The sequence below is a fragment of the Sarcophilus harrisii genome, chromosome 4, assembly GCF_902635505.1.
Source record: "Sarcophilus harrisii chromosome 4, mSarHar1.11, whole genome shotgun sequence".
NCBI lineage: Eukaryota > Metazoa > Chordata > Mammalia > Dasyuromorphia > Dasyuridae > Sarcophilus > Sarcophilus harrisii.
Genome location: NC_045429.1, coordinates 399,098,354 through 399,121,243, shown reverse-complemented (window position 1 = coordinate 399,121,243; position 22,890 = coordinate 399,098,354). Strand labels below are relative to the sequence as shown.

Sequence of the window (22,890 nt, the reverse complement as noted above, 5' to 3'; positions counted from 1 at the left end):
CCCCAAGTGAAGACAAGACTTTGAAGGAGACAATAAAGGATTTGAACTTTAACCCCTGGCTACTTGTGTGGTGATTACTGAGATGAAAGGAAGGCTGCTCCCAGAGACCCCAAGAAAACCTCAACAGAGAACAATACATTTTAGAAAGAATATTACACAAAAGATTATTTTAGTAGATACTAAGTTCCAAGACCTCTTACTAGAATGACTCAAAGTGTAAGTGCTCTTTAAAATGTTTCAATGGGAAAAAAAAAAACAAAAAACAAAAAAACCTTTCTGTTTCGTTCTCCAGATTTACCTAAATTGCCTCCAAATAATTTTACCTTTATGGTTCGAAAAACCATATTAGTCACATGAGTAAACTTTCTTAATATAAAATTCTAGCTCTTTACCACCATCTTTTATTTATCTTATTTCCTTTGAATATGTCATATCCATCCAAAGCTATGGTCCAGTTGTAGGTTTCTTTCTACCAAATCTCAGTGATAGCTATGAGATAAAATTTGCCTTCTCACATTAAGATTTTCTCTTGTTGTTTTTTAAAAACTTAAAACTTTAAGCATTTATGTATAGACATTTGAAGTCATGGGATTTATTCTAATTCCTTTATTGGAATTTTTATGAATTTGTGGATATTTTATTCCTTAATCTTCCTTCAAGCTATTTGTTGTTGTTTAGTCTTCTTTCAATTGTGTCCAACTCTTCATACTTCCATTTGAGGTTTACTTGGTAAAGATACTGGAATGATTTGCATTTCCTTCTGTAACTCAATTACAGTTACAATTAGTGAAGATAAAACTGAGGCAGAGTTAAGTGACTTGCTCAGGGCCTCACAGCTGGTGTCACATCTTCCTGATTTCAGATGTAGTACTTTATCCACTGTGCCATCTAGCTGCCTTTTTACACTAATTAATTGTGTTTGAACCAGTCTCCAGACCAGTAGCTATCCCTGAAAAAAGTTGTTCAAATGTTACTCAAATTCTCCCAAATTTTGCCAAATTTCTTCTCCCCAATTTCAACCTCAGAACTATTTCATCAATTTAAAGTCCTCCAAGTTAGCTACATAATTTCCTTCTTTCTCATTTGGCTAAAGTCCTTTTGACTTTTTCTGATTCTTCTCTCACAATCTTTTGCCTCAGAGATTGGAAGCAAAATCCCATGAAAGTTTATTGAATGCATGATAAATTCAACCTCTGAAACTATTTTATCTGCCTCTTCTAGGAAACTTTTGAATCACTCTTCCATTTAATTGAAACTTTTTGTCTTTTGGTCAAATTTATATAAAGAATGTTAACCTTGCCATATTTAAGTTATTCTAGAAGTCCTTAGTGATGAAAAGGATGGCAAATTTGGAGTTCTAACTATTAAGTGAAAACTTGGATGTGATTTTAAAACTGCAAGATACTTACGACCCCTGCTCCCTTTTTTTGCATTGAAAAGGCAGAAGATAATCACTCAGACTGAAGCAAGTAAGCCTCTCTGTGTTTAACCAGATTGATCCCCAGAAAGCAAAGTAAGTCTGTTACTATTACTCTACTCAGAACTTTTCTAGTATGGTAGAATCTTCTAGACTTTGAACCCCACTGGCAACCTCTTTTAGGAATCAATGTCTTCTTAACTGTTATGATGTATCTTTAGAGTAAAATTTTATGGTGCGAGCCTTGAAATATTGACTAAAAATCAGTATTATAGCTTAAATTTAATAGCACTGCTAATATAAGGAAATAAAGGAAATGTGATTGTAATCAAAATTAGGTTTAGTGCCAACCAAAATGAGAAATAGTGTTTATATATGTTAACAAGCAACAATCTTATTTTTGGGACTCCATAAAATTGAATACACTAAGATTCTACATATCTGAGCTGTAATTCAACAACTCCATGGTTTTGAAAATGTTATTAGATTGTTTATTACATACAAAAGCAAAGAAAATATAGGAAAAATTATTTTAAAATAGGTTTAAGTTAAGAAAATGAAGTAGGCCATTCATCTTTTCAAAAAAATGATGGATTATAGGTACAGAATGAGACATATATTTTCAGATATGATTAATATATCCATTTGCTTCTACCTACTTGATATTCTATTGAGGAATTAGATGTAGGTAGTATGAAAGATGGAAAAAAAAAGAACAAATACAAACAACAGAAAAATTGTAAAAGTTCAAAAAGAACAAAAATAGGAAAATTTTATTACTATCATGCTAAATTTAATACGCAACTAAGAAACATACTATACATAATTTTCTATATACAAATTTTTTTGTCCTTTATATATTGATAAGTTTGTTTGATGATTACTAAATACATAATATTTTTAAAAAGTCATTTATATCTCACTAATTTTTTTTAAAAAATTATGATTGAATTAACTTTAATTCAGAAAAAAAGAGATTACGCTACTATGCAAAAACAATTTTCCTAATACTGCAAAAGTCCAAATTTAAACTTTATAATTTTGAAAGATTATATAGGCATGATTCCAGGAAGGCATGTTTTGTAATTTTAGAAATACTAATATCACAAAAATAAGTTGGAGAATTTGGATCATTCTTAGTCTAAAAATTGCTACTTTGTCCCACTCTGTCAAGGAGCTATATGGGAGAGGTTTGCACATATAATAATGCCAGAACACTTAGAAAGATTACATCAGGGTACAATACTGGAAATGTCTTATTGGCTATAAACGCCACCTTGTGGTCAATGTCTACAATTCTGCATCTTTGAAGAAAATTAGTAGGCACTTGTTAAGCTGAGAACTACCATCCATCTCTGACACTTGGAACATTCAGTTACTTAAAATAAATTTTTAAATATGACATGCAAAAGCATATTTGCATTGTGGGGCAATTGATACAAAATCTTAGGCCATTTTCTTCCTTCCTTTTCTTTTTTCTTTCTTCCTGCCTTGATCCCATCCTATTTTTTTTTTTTAAGAAATCATAGTTAAAATTTAGTAATTATTTTAGGATAGTAACAGAAGCAGTGGCAGTAAATTTATAATTATATTAGCTTTTTCAAAGTATTTCCACACATTATTGCATTTTATCCTTCAGTACTTCAAAAGATTAGTGTTTTTTTCACATTTTTAAACGTCACCCTGATAAAGTTGAGATTCTTCTTCCATATTTAATTCAGACATAAATTATTACTATATTCTTATTAAAAGTAAACAGAATAAATTATTAGAAATGTAAATGTAAACAAATTTTTCAGCTAGCTAAAAAAATAGGTTCTCCTTAAAGAGACAAATGACACAGTTGGTCTTCTAGTGTGTCCAAAGACAAATATTTTAGGGTAGATCTAAGATGTGGGAGTTGAGAAGACTGAAGAGATCCATGCTGTCTCCCGATATCACAAAAATATTAAGATATTACAATAGAGAAGAAAAAAGAATTTAATAATACATATAAAAATAGAAAACAATAAATTAAAAAATTAAGAGATATTAAGTGTCTTTTAAAAATGATGGAATGTAAATAATTGATTAAAATAAGAGAGATGGGAAAATATTATCTGAAAGATATTTCCTTAAAAGAAAGAATTAAGTAAGAATTGGCAGTGTTAAGAAGAATCCTATGACCAAATGAAAGACCTTAAAATAAAAAATTTTAACTATCAGAAAAGAAATTAAGAATTAAAAGAATTGTGAAGGGGGAAATGATTGGAAATAGTGATCAAAAGGACCAATAAGAAATATTTGATGGCATCCTTGGGCTAGGGCTTATGATTAACATAAACAAAACAAACAAAACATTGCTGAAAATACAAAATACAAAACAAAACAAAAACACCACTGACAATGCAAAATTACTGAACAGCTATTGCAGAGGATGGAAATACTGAGAAATTCTCTGAAGATCCAGATAACACCCTTCCAAACCAAGTCAATGATAGCAAGCTGACTTCATGTAAAAATAGACCGGAGGAAAAAAAAAAGATAAAAATGCTTTGGAAAATATAGTTCGGGATTAAAAAAAAAAGGAAGAGGCCATAAGAATGCAGATTATTCAGGCAATTCACAATAGTATAATATGAATATTTTCTTTAAAAAAAAAGGCAAAAGGCACTAGACAGGGCAAGTAAAATACAAGTTAAAGTGACTAAATAGACATACTGAAAATCACTGGTTACTGATAATAGGAATCATTTAAGAATTAGCTTATGGAATTTCAGAAAGGGAAGACACTAGAAAAATGGGAAAAATCATGAGTGTTATTTCAAAAAGAAGTGAAAAGAGACCAGCAACTTCAATACAATAATTTATATAATATCTTTTATGGGAAAGCATCTACATAAAAACAAGGGTATACTTGAAAACATGAAAAAGAAAGATTGTTGTTTGTTATTCAATCATTTTCAGTTGTGTCTGCCTCTTGATGATTCCATTTGGGATTTCCTTGGCAAAAATAGTGCAGTGGTTTGTTATTGCTTCTCTAGCTCATTTTAAAAGATGAGAAACTGAGGCAAATAGGATTAAGTGACTTGTCCAGGGTCACATAATAGGTGCCTGAGACCAGATTTGAATTCAATTAAAATAGTACTGATTCCAAACCCAGTGTTCCACCCACTGTGCCATCTAGCTTTATAAACTTTATAAACAACCTTCTATAGCTAGTTAGATCTTCAGCTACATAACTGACTAAAAGATATAGAAAACATGTTATTTTATTAGGTTTATTGTTTGTTGATTATTATTTTAAAATATACAAGTAAAGCTCAACAAGCTGTCATCCAAAAGAAAGTGTGTTCATGAATGAGTCTTTTAGCTGAAGTTCATATAAGATTTTGATGGATATATGAGAAATATGTGTATTAAGTGATTCTCTGGTTATTAATATTATATGAGGTATTAAGCAGGGAGATATATGCCTACCAAAGAGTTAGTCATTCTCACAGAGGATTTCCTAAAATAGAATTCTAAAAGAAGAAATAATTGCTATAGATAGCAGGGGATTACAGGAAGAAGGGAGACTCCATAAGGCATCTCAGCTCCCAACAGGTGTCTGACTTGAAAAGCCAGAAATGGTAAAGCTAGTAAAATAGCGAAAGACCCAAGTCTTTTCATTGGATAGACAAATGGTCACCAATGTTGTCTGCTTCCTGTAGACCACATCACTTTCTGGAGCTGACTTAGGTTCTGACCTTTAGAGACTTCAAGGCCTTGAGATCATATGACTTCCTATATTCTGGGCCCAAGATCTGATCTTTTAGCTCTGCAGACCTCCAGGAATAGGATCATGTGATTTAGGCCTAAGGTCTGACCTACTCTATTTTATAGACTTTTGAGAAAACTTCACCTCAAGAGCCACCCAAAAATGCTTAAAAACACACAAAAGAAAAACAAGTGGATAAAGAATGTCAATTATCAAGATAATGATATATAATGGGATGTCACTGAATTAGTTTATCAGTACAAATTACCTTAGACACTGAAGACATATGATAAGTTTGGTTCAGAACAAGACTAGACCCAGCAAGACAGTATTTGGAAAACTGATACAATATTTTCAACAATCTCAAACTACTCCGGACACATAAATCCATCTTCTTAAATAACATTTTGCTAGTGAAGCTGAATGACTAAAAAAAAAAAAAAAATCAAAGAATACTATGATCGCTAAAGAATCAAAAGATAATGGAGAAACAAATGATGGGCATAAATAGATTGTAGCACATTATCAATGAAGACTAATGCAAAAACACATTCTTTGTCTGTCTGTCTAGCTGTCTCTTTCCGTGTGTGTGTGTGTGTGTCTGTGTCTGTGTGTGTCTGTCTGTCTGTATCTCTCAGATAAGTTCATGGATATACAGAATACAAAAGATGTAACACTTCAAAATATCACTGATTTTACTCATCACTGAAACCCTCAAAAATCAGCCATAACTAATCGTCTAGTGACCAATTATCTATTGATAAGGTTACACAAACTCACTCTTCTATCCTAAGTGATATTCAAAAGAAGAAGAGGGACAATCATAATTGGAGAAAAGTTGATAATAAAAATATAGTTAATGAGAAGAGCAAAGAAACTAAATTTTATGTGCACGAAATGGCATTATAACTAAAGTAAAAATCCCTTAAATTACATGGAGAAATAAGCATTAAAACTATTGTAAATTTCTTACTAAAATAAATCTAATCTAATGATAAAAAGGACGTAGTAAAGTACTTGAACAGAAATTTAGAGGAAAAATATAATATACTTTTGGTGAATGCCACAGCATTATATTTTAACTCTAAGAGAATCTTTAGGTTTCAAATGTTTTTGTTTTGTTTCTTTGTTTTGGATTCTATTTTCTAATCCATTCTGTTACATTCTCCATTTTATGGGAAAAGGACATTCACATTTACAGGAATGATTATAAATTGTGCTTTTCCCTTTGTCCTATTCTTTAATAATTTTATCTTCCATCCCACTCTCAAAGTTTTACAAAGAAGAAAGTTTGGATAAGAAAAAGAATAGAAACAATATCAATAAATTATAATTGATGTGGTCTAATCCAGGATTTCTTAAATTTTTTCCACTCACAACTACCTTTTACCTGAGAAATTTTTATGTGACCCTCTAAACTGAAGTGGTAGTATCTATGCATGCACAATGCTAAGTACATATATTATGTATTCAAAACCAAGGATGCAGTGAAGTCATGTACCAGAAACACTTCAGATTCATTATACATTGAATTTTTGAATGTTTCATTCAGAAACCTTTTGTTATTGCCAAATTTTTTAAGACCTCCCCCACGTTCAGCTATACAACCCATATGGGGTCATGATCACAGTTTAAAAAGCTTTGATCTAATCCTCCTCTTTGTCTAGCCCAGATCCCAATCATTGATTCCTATACTGCCCCTTTCCTTATAATATTTCCTTTATCATCCATTCTCTTTTTTTTTTTTTTTTTTGATCCATGCCACCCTTGGTTGAAGTTTAACTTGCACCTATTCTTCTGAACTCTACCCTTCCTCTTAAACTCTCTGCTTTCTTTCTCTACCTCTATTAAAATTAATTAATTGCTATTCTATACTGTGGGTGGGTGTTTATGCAGGGGTGGTATTTGTGTACATGTGTACTCAATTCTCTTTTGCCTTGTTCAAAATAGAAAGTTCATACAATGATCACTTTCAACCTCCCCCAACTTTTCCATGTTAATATACTCTTCTTCTGAAATACTCAGATTATGAAAACTCAAAAAGTCCTCTCTTGTCTTTCTCATTTCTTCCCATCTGCATGTCTTTTTCTTTCAAACAAAAGAGAACAAAATCATCCCCACCCTCTCCAATCTTGTATTAATTTTCCTATATTTTCTCTATGATCCTTGAAGATAGGTATCTAAAGGGACATAACTTTTCTCATTCTAATAGAATTCATGCCCTTCATTTAACCTCCTTCTAGTCATTTGCATGCCTTTACCTTTTTGGTCTTTCATGTCTCTTGTGCTAATATGAAAGATTCCACTCTGATCAGGTTTCTTTCTTCTTTTTCTTCTTCTTCTTCTTCTTCTTCTTCTTCTTCTTCTTCTTCTTCTTCTTCTTCTTCTTCTTTTTTTAAATCAATCATTCACTTTTTTTTTTTTTTAACTGAGACAACTGGGATTAAGTGACTTGCCCAGCACACAACTAGGAAGTGTTAAGTGTCAGAGATCATATTTGAACTCAGGTCCTCCTGACTTCAGGGTTGGTGCTCTATCTACTGTGCCACCTAGCTACCAACCACTTTTTTTTTTTTTTCTTAAACAGGAAAGCTTGGAAATCTATGCTTTTAAAGATTCTTCCTTAAACGCCCCATAAGATTATTTTTTGCAGAATAAATTATTTTTACTTGTAAGTTTATTTTTCTTGTGCTTTTGGAATACTATAATCTAGAATCTCCTCTTTTTTAGTCTTAGGTGATTCTATCATTTCTAAGTACCTGTATTACTTTTTTATTTTTTTCTGGCTGCTTACTGTAGTTTTTCTTTTGACTTGCAAGTTTAAGATTTTGGTTATCATATTCCTGGATATTTTAAAGTAGATTATATTTTTTATCTTGTCCTTTAGCTCCCAAATATCTAAGATCTTTTCTCTGATGATTTCTTGGATATTTTATCTAGGCTTTGTGTTTGGTCTCATACACATTTAACTCTATCTTCTACATATTTTTAAAGTTAGTTGCTTTGATAGTAGATACCTCATATTTTCTAAATTAGTAGTCATTTTGCTTTGCCCTAATAATTCTCAGCACATTAAATTGGAATTCAATATATCTTTTGGGTTATGATTTTTCAGATTTTCCACAACTTATATGAGACTTTAGAAAATAAAAAGGAACTTTATATTTCTTTCAATCTATTTATGTTCTACCCAGATACATTCCTTTGAAATGGACTCCAGAATGTCCATGGCCCTGAGAACTTCATCATCAGGAAACACGTTATCCTGGGAAATTACATTACTTTTGGCACTCATACCTAATCATGACCCTCAGGACCTCCAATTAGAAGGCACAGGGGGCAGTTAGGTGGCATAGTAGATACAGCACCAGCTCTGAAGTGAAGTTCAAATCTGACCTCAGGACCTAACACTTCCTAGCTGTGTGATCCTAGGCAAGTTACTTAACTCCCATTGCCTCAGGGGGAAAAAAAAAGGAAGGAACAGTAAAATACTCTTCCCAAACTTCCATTTAAAGAGGGCTCAGAAACCCCATCATAATCACGCCTGGTGATTTCTTCATAATTTCTTTTTCTGGTTTTCCATTTTTTTGTCTTCTCCCATTAGAAAGCAAGCTCCTTCAAAGCCAATATTTTCTTTTTGTACTTCTATTCTCAGCACTCATCACAGTGCTTAACACATTATCGTTGCTCAGCTATTCAGTCTTGTCTGATTCTTCATGATCCCTTAGGTAGTTTTCTTGGCAAAGATACCCGAGTGATTGGCCATTTCCCTTCTCCAGGAGATTGGCAAACAAAAGTTAAATGACTTGCCCATCTAGTGACTGTGTGAGGCCAGGTCTTCCTGACTCCAGGTTCAGCACTGTACACTGGGCCTCCTAGCTGCTTCTGAGGCAAAACGAGCTTCCGAGATTTGTCCCAAGAAATACTATAATCTCTGGTTTCCGATACACTGTCCTAATTTTGCAACAGGGTCGCTAATCTTTCTTCCAATTCTGTTTCCTCCTTTGGCAATTCCCATTAGGGAATTTTGCTGCAATCCTGCCAGACCTCCCCCATATAGAGGAAATCATTCTGGTCTCGGGATTCCCCAGGAAAAGTTGTGCATCTATTCTGAAGGCTCTTTGCTCCTGCTAGGCTTCCAGCAGGAGAGCTGGCTTTTGGGGGCCTTGAGGCAAGTGTACCCTTAGGATAGCTATGACCCCTGTTGTGCCCTCAAACACTGTGCCTCTGACTTCCAGCCCTGCATATGGAAGGGTCCTGATTCATAGGCTTGAGGTCCTAATTATCAGAGATCAGACTGCCCTCTTTTTAACTAGATCATTTCTGCTCCATATGCTGAAGCTTTCTAGCTACCTCTTGTAGATTCTTTGACTGTTGTTTCTTTTTGATCTTATTGATCATTGTTTCATTTGGTGACCATTTACCTATTTGATGGTATTTGCTAGTGGTAACAATTCTAACGTGCTTCCCTCTTAGTGAAAGTCACCATTTTTTTCCAGATACTAGTCCAGAACACCTTTGATAATATGTGGCAAGGAATTATTAGAGACTGATAAGATAGTGAAACAAGCATTTAATGATTAATCAAAGGGCCTGGATATGAATCTCAGTTTCGCTCACTGTGTGAACATGGAAAGTAACTTTAAAGAGCCAAATGAACTCTCCCATTAACATAATTAATAAATGTGATGCCCACTTTGGAGAAATCATGTATCTTCAGTGATTTTAAATAATACAGTCAAACCTAAAAAGAATAAAGTGGGAAGGGCAAACTCTTACCCAAACTAATTTATGATATATAATTACTTGGGTACCAAACAAACTGAATGAGTCAATGTGTAGAGCTAGGTATAATATCTTCTAGAGTCACAGTTCTGCATGTAATTAGGATCTTATGCAGCTAACTGATTCACATCCATAATCTGATTTTCCTTTGCCATTAAGATATTAAAATCTAACATTCTAATTAAGTCATGCATATTCTGTTTAGTGTGAGGAAATTCAAGGATAAATGGCTGAGTCCCATTTCATCTCTTGCTTTAACAAAATGGATCTCTTTTTTGTCTTATTTACATGTAAAAATTGAGATTCCTCAATATGATTGAATTACAAAGTAAATGGAAATATTCAGTTTCCATGTCTAAGTTATTTTGAACTTAATAGAGAATAGCAGATTGTCCATGCTTGTGCCTTGCAGACTTTAAAAAAAAAAAAGACTTGATTATTCAAGGGAACTGTCTTTATGATTATGCTTTCTTAGAATGATATAACAATTTTAGAATGATCTATGAAGGGAACAACCAATAAGTAATCTCAAAACAGTTTCTGATAGTTTCTGAAGTTGGAATAAAAAAAAACAAAGAAAAAGATTCATCCTAATTTACAAATGTAGATTTAAGATAGTGCATACATTTATGAAGGTTTAAAAGATCATGGGGAGTGGTGGGATTTGCTTAAAACTAAGTATACAGAAACTGTTAGGAAAAACAAAAGAGCTTCATAATATTACAGCATAAGGTTAAGTATTAAAGATATAAAAGTTTTTCAAATGGGGAAAAATAAATAAATATGCAAATGATAAAAGCACATATATACAAAAGGAAGCTTTTACATTCTATGTTTCTACTGATAGTAGATAAAGCAGGGTTTTTTTTTTAATATACATACTATATAATACTTTGCAAACAATAATAGTTCAAACTTATCCCTGAATAAATATTTTTAATGAAGCATTTTCACAAAAACTTTTTGATACCATTTTCCCAGAAACATGAGTTCATATTCCTCACCTCTGAACCTTTGGAATTGCTTGATCCTGACTAAATCAGTTAATCTTTATCTTGTCCTGTGAGCCTGAGCCATCTTAATCTTAATCTTTGCCAGAGATTAAGCCAGAGGCAACTCCCTAGGATTTATCTACTAAACCATGAGTTCTCCACCAGCTTTCAAGGTGCCCCTATCATCTGGAAAATCCCCAAGCTAATGCTATGCATATTCAAGTAATGATGGTTAACTATTAAGATAAAGAACTGGAAAGATACAAATTATTTATTCAACAAAAAATATTTTAAATTATTTCATTACTACAGACTTTTGAGATAATTATGCTTAAGGATTGGGAAAAAAATCTAATTAAATGCATATTAAGAAAACATATGTACTAGTTATTGCTCCCAAAGATGGAGTATTTTATTTCCAAACATCTTAGAAAATGTTGGACAATAGCATTATATGAAACAACTGCATAATTTTGTCAATGAATCATTCCCCTGTTTTCATTAAATTCATATTATGGAATCTATTTTCCTAAATTACTTTTTTGAAGAATTCCAATTTGCATTTAGAACTGGAAAATTATATTTAAAGCAAAATAAATGGTAGTCTCTACCCTGAATTAAGAAATGATGTTAATATTCTATAACTGATTTTATAGCTCCCTTTATTATATCTTGATTCAAGAAAAAATAAGACAATGAAAGAAACTAGAATAGTATTCTCTTTAATCTACCTGACAATCCCACCTGACCTCAGATCCCCAAAATATAAGGAAGGAGAAAAAAAGAAAAAGAGACACAAACAGGAAGAGTAGTTGATGATATTATACAATATTTTTTTAAGATTCCAGAAACATATAAAGAACTTTCCTTACCTCCCCTGAAACAAAAGAAAATGGAAAAAAATAGAGCCAAACATAATCGCTATTCTATATCCCTTGCCAATTCCCTTCATCTCAAGTCCTTAAATGTGTCTAATTCTTAAATTTCAGCCACTAAAATAATTTCTTATGTTCTATATATTGTCTATACTTAGTTTCTAATCTGCAAATCTGAGAAGAGTGCAGGAGTTCTTAAACTTTTATATGTGTAATAGAATCTTTTGGCAATTTGGCAAAAGCTATGAATCCATTCAAAGAACTAGGCTTTTAAATGCAAAAAAAAAAAAGAATAAGAAGAAGAAGAAGAAGAAGAAGAAGAAGAAGAAGAAGAAGAAGAAGAAGAAGAAGAAGAAGAAGAAGAAGGAAGGAAGGAAGGAAGGAAGGAAGGAAGGAAGGAAGGAAGGAAGGAAGGAAATCAATGAAACATGGTTTATCTATTTCTTTCTCTCTCTCTCTCTCTTTCTCTCCCTCCCTCCCTCCCTCCCTGTCATGGTATAGAAGAAAGTAAAGAAATAAACATTAATTGCCTTCTATATGCCAGACATTGTATTAAGTTATGTGGACATAAAGAAAGTTCTCAGGTAGTTCACAGTTTAATGAACTGAATACTGCAAAAGTTTGGTTTTATTTACGCCTTGTTTTTATATTTCTATTACTTCCCATTAAGTTTTCATTCTCTGAATGAAACATATAAAGAACTTTCCTTACCTCCCCTGAATGAACTTTGCCTTAAAACATTAACAAATAACAAAAAAATTAACAAATAAATAAATAAGTCACCCTAACTGACAAGGTTTACCATAATCTGCCTGTATAGTCCTCTCAACTATTCTGTGAAAATAAAGAAGTATTTTCTTCATCAGAAATTGACAATGACACCTGGGTTTTAATTCTACCTCTGCTATTAATTACCTAGAAGACCTTGTATTACTTATGTCACTTCTATGAACTCAATTTTCTCTACTTACAATAAAGATCTGATTTTCATAACTATTTTGAAAAGAAGATGTTATTACTATTACTCATTTTAAAACTCAGGAAAATGAAGCAAACCTCATTTTACAAGTAAAAAAACTAGAGATTAAGTGACTTGCCCACCTACTAAGTGTCTACTTGGAATTGAACTCAAGTCTTCTTGAGTCCAGCCCCTGTGCTCTATCCATTGAACCATCTAGATGTATGTGTCTGTAGGACAGGGAGCAAGGCAGTTTGAATATCATTACCTCTCTGTCATGTCAATTCTCTGGGACTCAGTTTCCTTATGGTGAAACAAAGGAACACAATTAGATGACCTCAAAGGTTCCTTTTTAGCTTAAACACAAAATTCTTCTGTAATTGGGCCCATATACTCAAGCTGAATTTAAAGCACTTCTGTGCTTCATAAGCTACTTTTGGTGAATGTATAAATTTTAGAGATTGAAAGAGGATGGCACAGAATAATGCTGTGTTTGTGTGAGAAAAATGAGGTAAGCATTCATGAATTACCTGTTCATAGTAGCTGATATTTTTCTCAGCCATATCTGTAAATGCCATCTTGATATCATTTTGCATATTTTGTTTCCATCTGTCCCAGTCAGCTTTCAGAGCATTATTAGCACATTCCACCTTATCTTCTAGTTTGCCGATCTCTTCTGTAAGCTGAACATAATTTCAAAGGAAAAAAATCAATTAGAGGATTCCTTTTTTAAGCATTTTAAATTTTAAAAAATTTTAATAACATTTTATTTTCCCCAGTTACATGTAAAAACAATGGTTAACATTCATTTTTCTTTTAATTTGAGTTCTATTTTTTTCTCTCTCTCACCTCCTCCTTCCCTGGAATAGTTAAAAATTTGACATAGATTATACATGGCATGGAAAACATATGATTAAAGAAATCTTGCAATTAAGTGATTTCTTCATTTTTTTGGTTAAATATGATACAAATACTGTTTAGAAATAAAATGTTGGAAGGTCACCAACCTCAGCACTTCATACTTTGAGATAGAGCTGAACAACTGAAAGAACTGGGCCATGAGGCAGAAGCCCTGAGATAATCCTACTCTTTTGTAGTTTGACCAATTATTAGCTCATTACATTGTGCCCTTTACAATCCTATTCTAATTTAAACAAAACAAATTTGAAAAAAAAAACTTACAACATCCTTGAATTTTTCAAACAATACTACTTTCATTCCCTTGGTTTAAATGAAATATCAAACAAACTTCATCTTCACCCTGGATATTTTCTACCTTGTTTCTGCTATGACTCCCCTGTATAAATCAGACTCCTAGTGACCATGCCTGAGATGAGCTAACCCAGTTAAACTATACAGCTTTAAGCTCTCAGGAACTACATGTGCTGCTGACCATAGCATTTCCCCTCTTTCCCCGCTCCATTCCCTTTTAGTCCTAGCTGTGAGAATTGTAATCATTTCAATTCAGCCAAAATCTCTAAAAAGACCATTGATATTTTAAAGGAATGACCTATACCACCATACTTGTGACCTCTAAATAAAATACTATTCTGTTGTCAATATGGGCAAAGGAAGAAAAAAGGAATAAAAATTTGTTAAATGCCTTCTATATGCCAAACACTATGTTAAATGTTTTACAAATATTTCATTTAATGTCTCAAAACAACTCTGAGATGTAGGTATTATTACCCCTAGTTTACAGATAAGGATACTGAGAGGTTAAATGAGTAGTACCTTAAGATGAGGGTAAGTCTCTAAGGCTAAATTTGAACTTAGGTCTTCCTGTCTCTAGTACCTAGCTACCTTTATATCCCCCAGCATATGCTATCTCCTTATCATTAGAATATTGGCTTTTTGAGGGATTGTCCTGGTTTTGTATTTATATATTGCCAGTACTTAGAACAACAAAGACCCAGTCTTTAATAACTACCTTTTCTTTCATTTATCAAACCAATCAATTAAATACTTATTAGGTCTCTACTAGTACTAGGGTGTGTGTGTGTGTGTGTGTGTGTGTGTGTATAAAAGTAAGGGAGTATGAAACTTCTATTCTACTTGAGATTTGAATTGACTAAGGCTGCCATAGGCTTCTTCCCATATCCAAGATTTATAAGACTAAGAACCAGAGTTGGCATATGCCTTGTTCCTTAGCTCTACTGCTTCCAGATATTCCTCTGCCTTCATTTCCTCAATAACCTTTTTCTCCTTTGAAATCCATAAAAATCTATGTATACAAAATATTCAATCCAGAACACATGTAGTAGGTGGCTACTGTGATGTCCACACAGCAATGTATATGCATGCAAAAATGTCTTTCCTGTATTGGATATTGGTCTCTAAGTTACTGCTGTTTTCCCTCAATTCTTTATCTATTGCTCTGAATAGACCGAAGAGGATGGAAGATGATATGATATAGCCCAAGTACCATTAAAAAGAAGAGAAAGTGTTGTCTTGGACAGGACAATGAACTTAGAATCAGTGAAATATTGGTTTAAGTCCCACCTTAAATATAGCTTAAAATTAGAGCTGAAAGATAGATTCAAGGTCTTCCTAAAGAGGGATGAGCTGATGCTCTGCTTGTGCTGCAGAGAATATAGTAAAGTCACAAAAATCATGAGGCAAAAGATCATCTAATAAGGAGCAAAATAAACAAAGCACAGAGGTTGATGATTTCCTGCCCAGGGGCACAGAGGCAGTCATTTGTCAATTTGATAACCAAAATAAAGAGGTCTGGTTTTTCCTGGAGCATATATTGAAGACATAACAGAAAATCTCCCTCCACTGCTCCATACTTATTAAGATGACAATTACATACATTTGGTGATTCACATAAGCACAAATGATACTAAGAGAAGGAAACTAGAAAATATTGTCAATTGTTACATGATCTTGGGCAAGAAACTAAACAAAGGGGAATAGATGTTTTCCTTATGTTATCCATTGAAGGCAAGGGACAGAGAAGAGAAAAAATAATTAAAGAAGTAAACAGGTGACCTAGAAATTGGTGTCTGAAAAGTGGTTTTGGATTTCTGGATCACAATATAATGATGCCAGATTTCTGACAGGGATGGAATATACCTAACTGATAATAGGGCTAGTAAAAAAGCATTTTCTTGTTTTCTTGAATGGGACAATGAGTAGGGAGAAGATTATATCTACAAAGAAGGAAAAAGGATAAAAGTTGACATACTCAGAAATTCACAGAGAAAAGATCCAAGAAAGTAGCTAGTTATAAAAAGTCACAACTTCAAGTATCTACACAGAAATGCAAAAAGTTTAGGGAACTTTGGAGTTCCATAACTCCAAAGGAGTTACTAGATTTGTAGTAGAAGAAGCTAGACATCTTCATTCAAGGAATCATATTTGACTAACCTAAATAAACATGGCTAAAACTTGGTCAATGAAGCCTATGATAGAGTATGCTTCTGAACAGATATGTCTATTTTAAAACAAAAGGTACAGGTAAAAAGTAATGGAAATGAGATAACATTACATATTAAGAAAGTATACTCATATGAGAAAATTCAAGAACCAGAGCAAGGAGAATGATGGAGATTATTTAGGAAAAAGTCAAACAGAAGTAATGTTGATGAAATGTACTAAGAACCACGTGGACAAATGTAGGAATCAAATGAGGAATTTGACTAAATGATCACAATCCTTTTGAGCAGTATGGAATAGTAGAAATCATGGAAATCTTGAAGGAAATTGATCACTCCATTCTAAAAGTTGTGATATAAAAGAAGAGGACATTTAGGTAAAATCTTGACGTGCAAATTAAATTTTGGGAAGCAACCTTTAAAGGATTCAAAAGAAATATAGATGGAATTTTAGGAAGTAAGAAGTACTTCAAGGGCAATCTATTCAAAAAGAAGGGAGATACTTATGAAAGGAATTGTGAAGACATGATGGAAACAATTCTACCAGAAAGAAAAAGTGGCATTAATCCAAAGAAACATATAGATGCACAAGGAACTCACCAAACAACTTAGTTTTTAAAAAATGGCTGGATAAATCAATCAATAAATAAGCAGTTGAAGGAATCAACAAATGTACAAAAAGCAGAAGCAAGGCCAGGAGACAAATATAAATGCATAATGATATTGTAAAAAAAAAAAAAAAAAGTGAAAGAAATGATAAAGGTTAGAATGATATGGAATTGAAGAGATTCATGACAACAAAAATATTATTTAAAGCTAAATGGAACCTTACTTGGGATGGATGGGATGATGATAAATCACAACAAATAGACAGCAGAGATGTTCAGTTCATATTTTGCTTCTGCTTTAGTTATAAAAAACAATGGCCTTTACACTGGTGATCAGAAAACAAAAATGCTTACCAGGGAATTGGTAACTCAAGATAAATAAAATGGTAGTAAGATAATACTTCGCTGCTCTTGAAGAATTCATGCTGCCTTGCTGGGGTGAACTATATCTCAGTAACATAGGAGGACTATCTACATGGATTTACTAAAATGTGGATTTGATTAATTTTTCTTTTTCTTGAAAGATATTAAAACTGTCCTTGATATTTATTAGATTAATGATTTGAATCCATGTCAGTTTCTAATTTCCTGAGAATAAGAAATGTAGAAAAGCTACAGTTCCTATTTGATGCTTGAAAGATGTTCTATCACATGCAATGCAGAGGGTAAGAATGTTGTATCTGAAAGATACTTTTCCCATATCATGGCTGTCAACCTTCTTTTCTTAATAGTTGAAAAGCCTAAATTTTACCTTATTCCAATATCCAACAAACTACCAGGGAATGAGCCTCAGTAGGGCTTTTCCTACAAGACTTAAGTTATGAAAAATTGGCAATATGCTAATCAATCAATAATAAAGTTAAGTTAATAAATAAATGTGCAAAAAATAAAAGCAAGGCCAGGTAATGGAGGTAAGCATATAAGAATATGGCAAGATACTATAAAAAAAGAACAAAAAAATGATAAAGGTTATAATGAGAAGGAACTGAAGAGAGACTCAATGCAACAAAAATGTTATTTAAAGCTAAATGGGAAAGCTAAGGCAACATCAGTGATATCTGAAAGATCATGGAAAATAGAAGAGTTAATACAATACTGAAGAAGTCCCAAGGTTTCCCCAATTTTCAAAAATGGGAAGAGAACAAAGTCTGCAAATTATATCAGTAAGCTTTATTTCAATTCCTATGAAAATTCTAAAACAAATCATTAGAGATGATTGATGAATATCAAGAAAAGAGAGTCATCATGCCTTTGCAACAATTCATTTCAGACTAGCCTTATTTCCATTTTGACAGGATTACTAAAACAGTAGATGAAGCAAATAACATCAATAAAACATACCTAGACTTTATCAAAGCACTTGTAAAACACCTCAGACTAGGGAAGATGAAGAAACAAGGGCTAATACTACATAATTAGACATCAATAGTAGAACCTTTAACAATTTTGTCAGTGACCTGGATAAAGACACATGTGGTATAATCACCAAATTAGTTGATGACATCAAGCTGGAAGGAATAACTAACAGGGGATCAGAGAATCAGGGTTCCAGAAGAACAGTGGGAAGAATCTAAGAAGATGAAAATCAAAAGAGATGGATTATCAATTTTGCTTCTGTCAATTCTGTCAAATTCTGGACAAAAAAAAAAGTCCATTTTGAAAGTATAATATAGGGAGGTACTTATTCTGAAAGAAACCTTAAGGTTTAAGTGGATTATAAATTCAATATTAATTAATAGTATGACACAGTATTCAAAAGAGCTAAAGAGATCTTGGACGGCATTTAGAAAAGCATAGCTTTTGGGAATAAGGACTCTCAAGATGCATATAAAGAAACCAGCTTTTTAAGCACCTTGTTTATGAAATGTACTAAAAATAATGTTACTAGCAGTATTCCTTTTACTGTTTGAGAGCATTAAGTTCAAATAAAGAAATAATTGGGTTTTCAAGTACTGTAATTTTTTAATTTTAAAAGCAGGCTACCAATTATATTTCTATTAGATGTTTTCAATTTTAGGAACATTCTGAGATATCAGGAATATTGCCTTTTCTAAGAGTGACACATTGGAACTACTAGAAAGTTTGCACTCAGTGTATATGAATAAAAGGGGACTCACAGGATTGTTTCTAGTGCTCCTCCAGGCATACCAGATTATTCTGAAGAAAACTTAATGGAAAACTCTTCTCTTTACATAATGATATGGAGATTGACCCCCTTTTGGTCAAAATCCTTAGCAGCAGAAGCTTTACACCAGTAATGAAAGAAATTCCCAGAGGCTTCTCATAACACCCAGGGTAATTTCCACCTTGGTACCTTGCAAAGTTATTAACAGAAATTCAGGTCAACAAAATAAACTGTTAGTTTAAAGCAATGTGAAAGTAAGTTGACAGTAAAGATGCTATGGTTACTCTAAATAAAATCAAGCTGCAGAGTGTGATCCAAAAGGGGGGCTGAGAGATGTTGGTGGGCCTTGGATTAAAACTTTATAAATGAAATGTCTATATAAATATTCCTATGCAGCTCCAGGAAGTGGAGGATGAAGATAAGTAACATTTATTTAGCACTTATTATTACTAAGCATTGTGTTAAGTGCTTTAAAATTCATATCTCATTTGATCTTCACAACAGAGATTGATACTATCATTATTGCAGTTTTATAGACAAGGAAACTGAGGCAAAGAGAGCTTGAGAAATTTGTTCAGGTAGGATTTGAATCCATGTATTCCTACTCAGAGCTCTACTGACTTTGCTGTCTAGTTGTTCACAACTCATCACAGACACTGAGGATAACCTGTCACTGACAGTAAGTTGGTGGCTCACACTTTTGTGGGATGAATATTTTCAGACACTACTAACTTTGTGCTGGTTTATAGAAATGGGAATCAATAGGCCTATTTTACCCATCTGGACCTTGTGTTTTTTACCAGAGCTAACTAACAAACAGAATCTTCTCCAATTCTACCCAATGTAAGGTATTAATGGTTGCATTGGTGCAGAGGCATGTGGAAAGTACATAAAACTTCATGTGTTCTCGTGCACATGGGATGAAAAAACACCTTCTAGATCTCAAGTTCCTGGCCCAATCCTTGGAGATCCAAGATTATTCCACAGTCAACAGAAATGGTAGTTTCTGAGGAAAAGAAGCAGAAGCAATTAGGTCTAGATTAGGGTATTGAGGATTATTGGATTTTAATTTCCTAAATTTTAAATGCCTGAGCATATCTGTAGAGATGAAAATGATAAAGGCACAGATGACTAGAACATGGGGTAGCCAAGGACAGAGGGACCATGGTCTGAGTGGTAAGAATCCTTGAACAGCTGGAAGTTCCTCCTCAAGAGTAAGCCATTTACAATTCCAATAGACTTGGGATGGAAAATGCAATGTGCATCCAAAGAGAGAACTATGGAGACTAATTATAGATCAAAGCATACTATTTTCACTTTTATGTTTGCTTGTTTGTTTTCTTTCTTGTGCTTTTTTCCCCTTTTGGTCTGATTTTTCTTATACAACATGACAAATATGGAAATATGTTTAAAATAATTGCACATAATTAACTTAAATATGGGAGGGAGAAAGAAAAATTTGGAGCAAAAAGTCTTACAAAAATTAATGTTGAAAACTATCTTTACATGTATTCTGAAAAAAAAAATACAATTGAAAATTTAAAAAAAACAGTAAAAACTAATTGTACTGATTAGTTGTTTTTCAAATAAAATTATAAAAAGATGACAGGAACTGAAACAATATTGTATATGAATTAAATATTAATGGACTTTATCAAAAATATATTTTTAAAAGAGTAAGCCATTTGACAACCTTAATCAAATCTCATTTCACTTCTGAGGACCAAAGTTTGGGGAGGGAGCAGAATTCCTAGAGAGTAAGAATGGGATAATGGCACCATCAATACCACTCTAGAAATTGTTAATTGTCTCAGATTTCTAAAGTTGGGCCCTCTTTTAGAAATGAAGAGTTCTTGAATTTTCTGGGAAACATCTGATAGCAAGAGAAGAAGTATATATCTTGGGCAGCTCCTTTCTTGATGACAGCATTTCTACGAATCCAAAGTTTAACCATAATCAAATCTTCTATGAGAAAACTAAAATTCCAAGTCAGATGTACTTTCTTAAAGAAAAGGAGGATGCACATGGCCCTGAAAAGTATGAAGAATGCCAAAAGTCTATATGTACAATATAGTAGAAGAAGAAATCTGGAATTTACATTTTACTATCAGATCATATGGTCATATAGAATGGAGATGTCAATGTTGTCATTCTCAAGTGAATTTCTTTCAGGAACACTAAGACCTCAGAGAAGAACTATAAGAGTAAATGGAGTAGAAATACAAATTATAGATTCTCAATGATGTGGCAATTATAGAAAGGGAAATAATACTTGAGATACATTTAGACAAGGAGACAGGTAACATTTTAATTTTTTGGTGAGTCCTTTTTGATCTCAAAGAAGCCTTTAAACTTCCAGCATAACAGAAGAATCTTGAGTGGGGCTCAAGATCCTTTTTTTTTTTTTTGTCAGAGACTAGATTCTGGAATCAGGAACTATCCAGAAATGTCCTTAATATCAGATCATAACTATCCAAATGAGTTATCTCCCTCTAAACTTATCAATATGATCAGTATTATCTCATGTTTAGCCCTCACATTCAAATTTGGTTGCTTTTTCACAGTTACAAATATAGAACAATGAGGGAGGAGCCATGATGGTGGAAAGTAGACAGGACTTTGCCTGAGCTCTTCCTGGCTTCCCTCAGAATCAACACCAGATCTAGCCTCTGAATGGAATTGGAGTGACAGAACCCATATATTTGGACATGAAGAGACAAAAAAAATCTATTACAGTTAAGGCAAAGAAGGGAGGGGGATGAATATTGAAATCTCATTGGATTTGGCTCAAAGAGAGAATATCATACATATTTAGTTTAATACAGAAACTTGTCTCATCCTATAGGGAAGCAGGAGGGGAAAGGGAAATGGAAAGAGGAAGATGAAGGGAAAAGAGAAGTAGAAGGGGGAAAAGATAAGTAAGAGGGGAGGAGGCTAAAAAAAATGAAGGGAAGATTGAGGGAACTGGTGGTTAAAAGCAAAACACTGGAGAGAAAGAGAAGGAAGAAAAGAGAAAGAAAAGTATAACTTGGGGAAAATAGGATAGTGGGAAATATGGAGTTAGTAATTTTAACTGTGAATGTGAATGGGATAAAATTTCCCATAAAAGAGAAGCAGATAGCAAAGTAGATTAAAAGCCAGAATGCTACAATATACTGTTTACAAGAAACACATTTGAAGTAGAAAGATATATACAGAGTATAGATAAAAGGCTGGAGCAGAATCTATTATGCTTCAGCTGAAATAAAAAAAAAAGCAGGGGTAAGTTTACTTGATCTCAGATCAAGTAAAAGCAAAAAACAGATCTAATTTATAACATATATAACTATGGGAACCATGGATAATGAAATAATATCAACACTAAACATACATGTACCAAGTAGTATAGCATTCAAATTCCTAGAGGAGATGTTAGGAGAGTTGCAAGAAGAACAATATAGCACAACTATAATACTGATGGATCTCACTCTACTTCTATCAGAACTAGATAAATCGAATGACAAAATAAACAAGAAAGAAGCTAAGGAGGTTGTAATGGGCCATAACTCTGGAGAAATATACTCGAGACAATGCTTCTCTAGTTTACATGTACTAGTATAGTTCCACTGAATTAACACTTTGTTGTAAGATTACTTGTTTCAAGTACACATGGCCCTCTACACCTCTTGCTTTCTTTTGTTTTAGAACACAAGTGGTCATGCCCTCCCTGACTTCTCAGGAAGACAGATGAAAAACACCAAAGGAAAAGGGGAGTCAAACTAGATATTGTTAGTGGGTTTCTGGGCTGAAGGGTTTTACTAGAAACAGTTTTGCACAAACCCATCAGCATGGGAGGTATTACACAAGCACATAGCAATAATGCACAGGCTTAGTGATGACTTGAATTAGTGATGACTTTCCCCACAGTCAGTGCAAGCTCAATGTGGTGCAACAAACATGAATTGTACATGCAAGTAGTGGTATAACAAACAATATGAATCAACATGGTGTTCTAAAAGATTTCCAGAAGTC

At 33.1% G+C, this 22,890-nt stretch overlaps 1 protein-coding gene across 4 annotated transcripts in view; it reads right to left on the bottom strand.

Moving 5' to 3' along the window:
- The window catches only part of SNX7 (sorting nexin 7), a 128,488-nt gene that overhangs the window by 8,634 nt on the left and 96,964 nt on the right, over positions 1–22,890 (bottom strand). For all 4 annotated transcript variants that reach the window (XM_031967125.1, XM_031967126.1, XM_003769678.4 and 1 more), the window contains one exon: positions 13,297–13,449. In XM_031967125.1, coding sequence (XP_031822985.1) covers positions 13,297–13,449 — 153 coding nt within the window. The remainder of the gene's footprint in view (positions 1–13,296; positions 13,450–22,890) is intronic.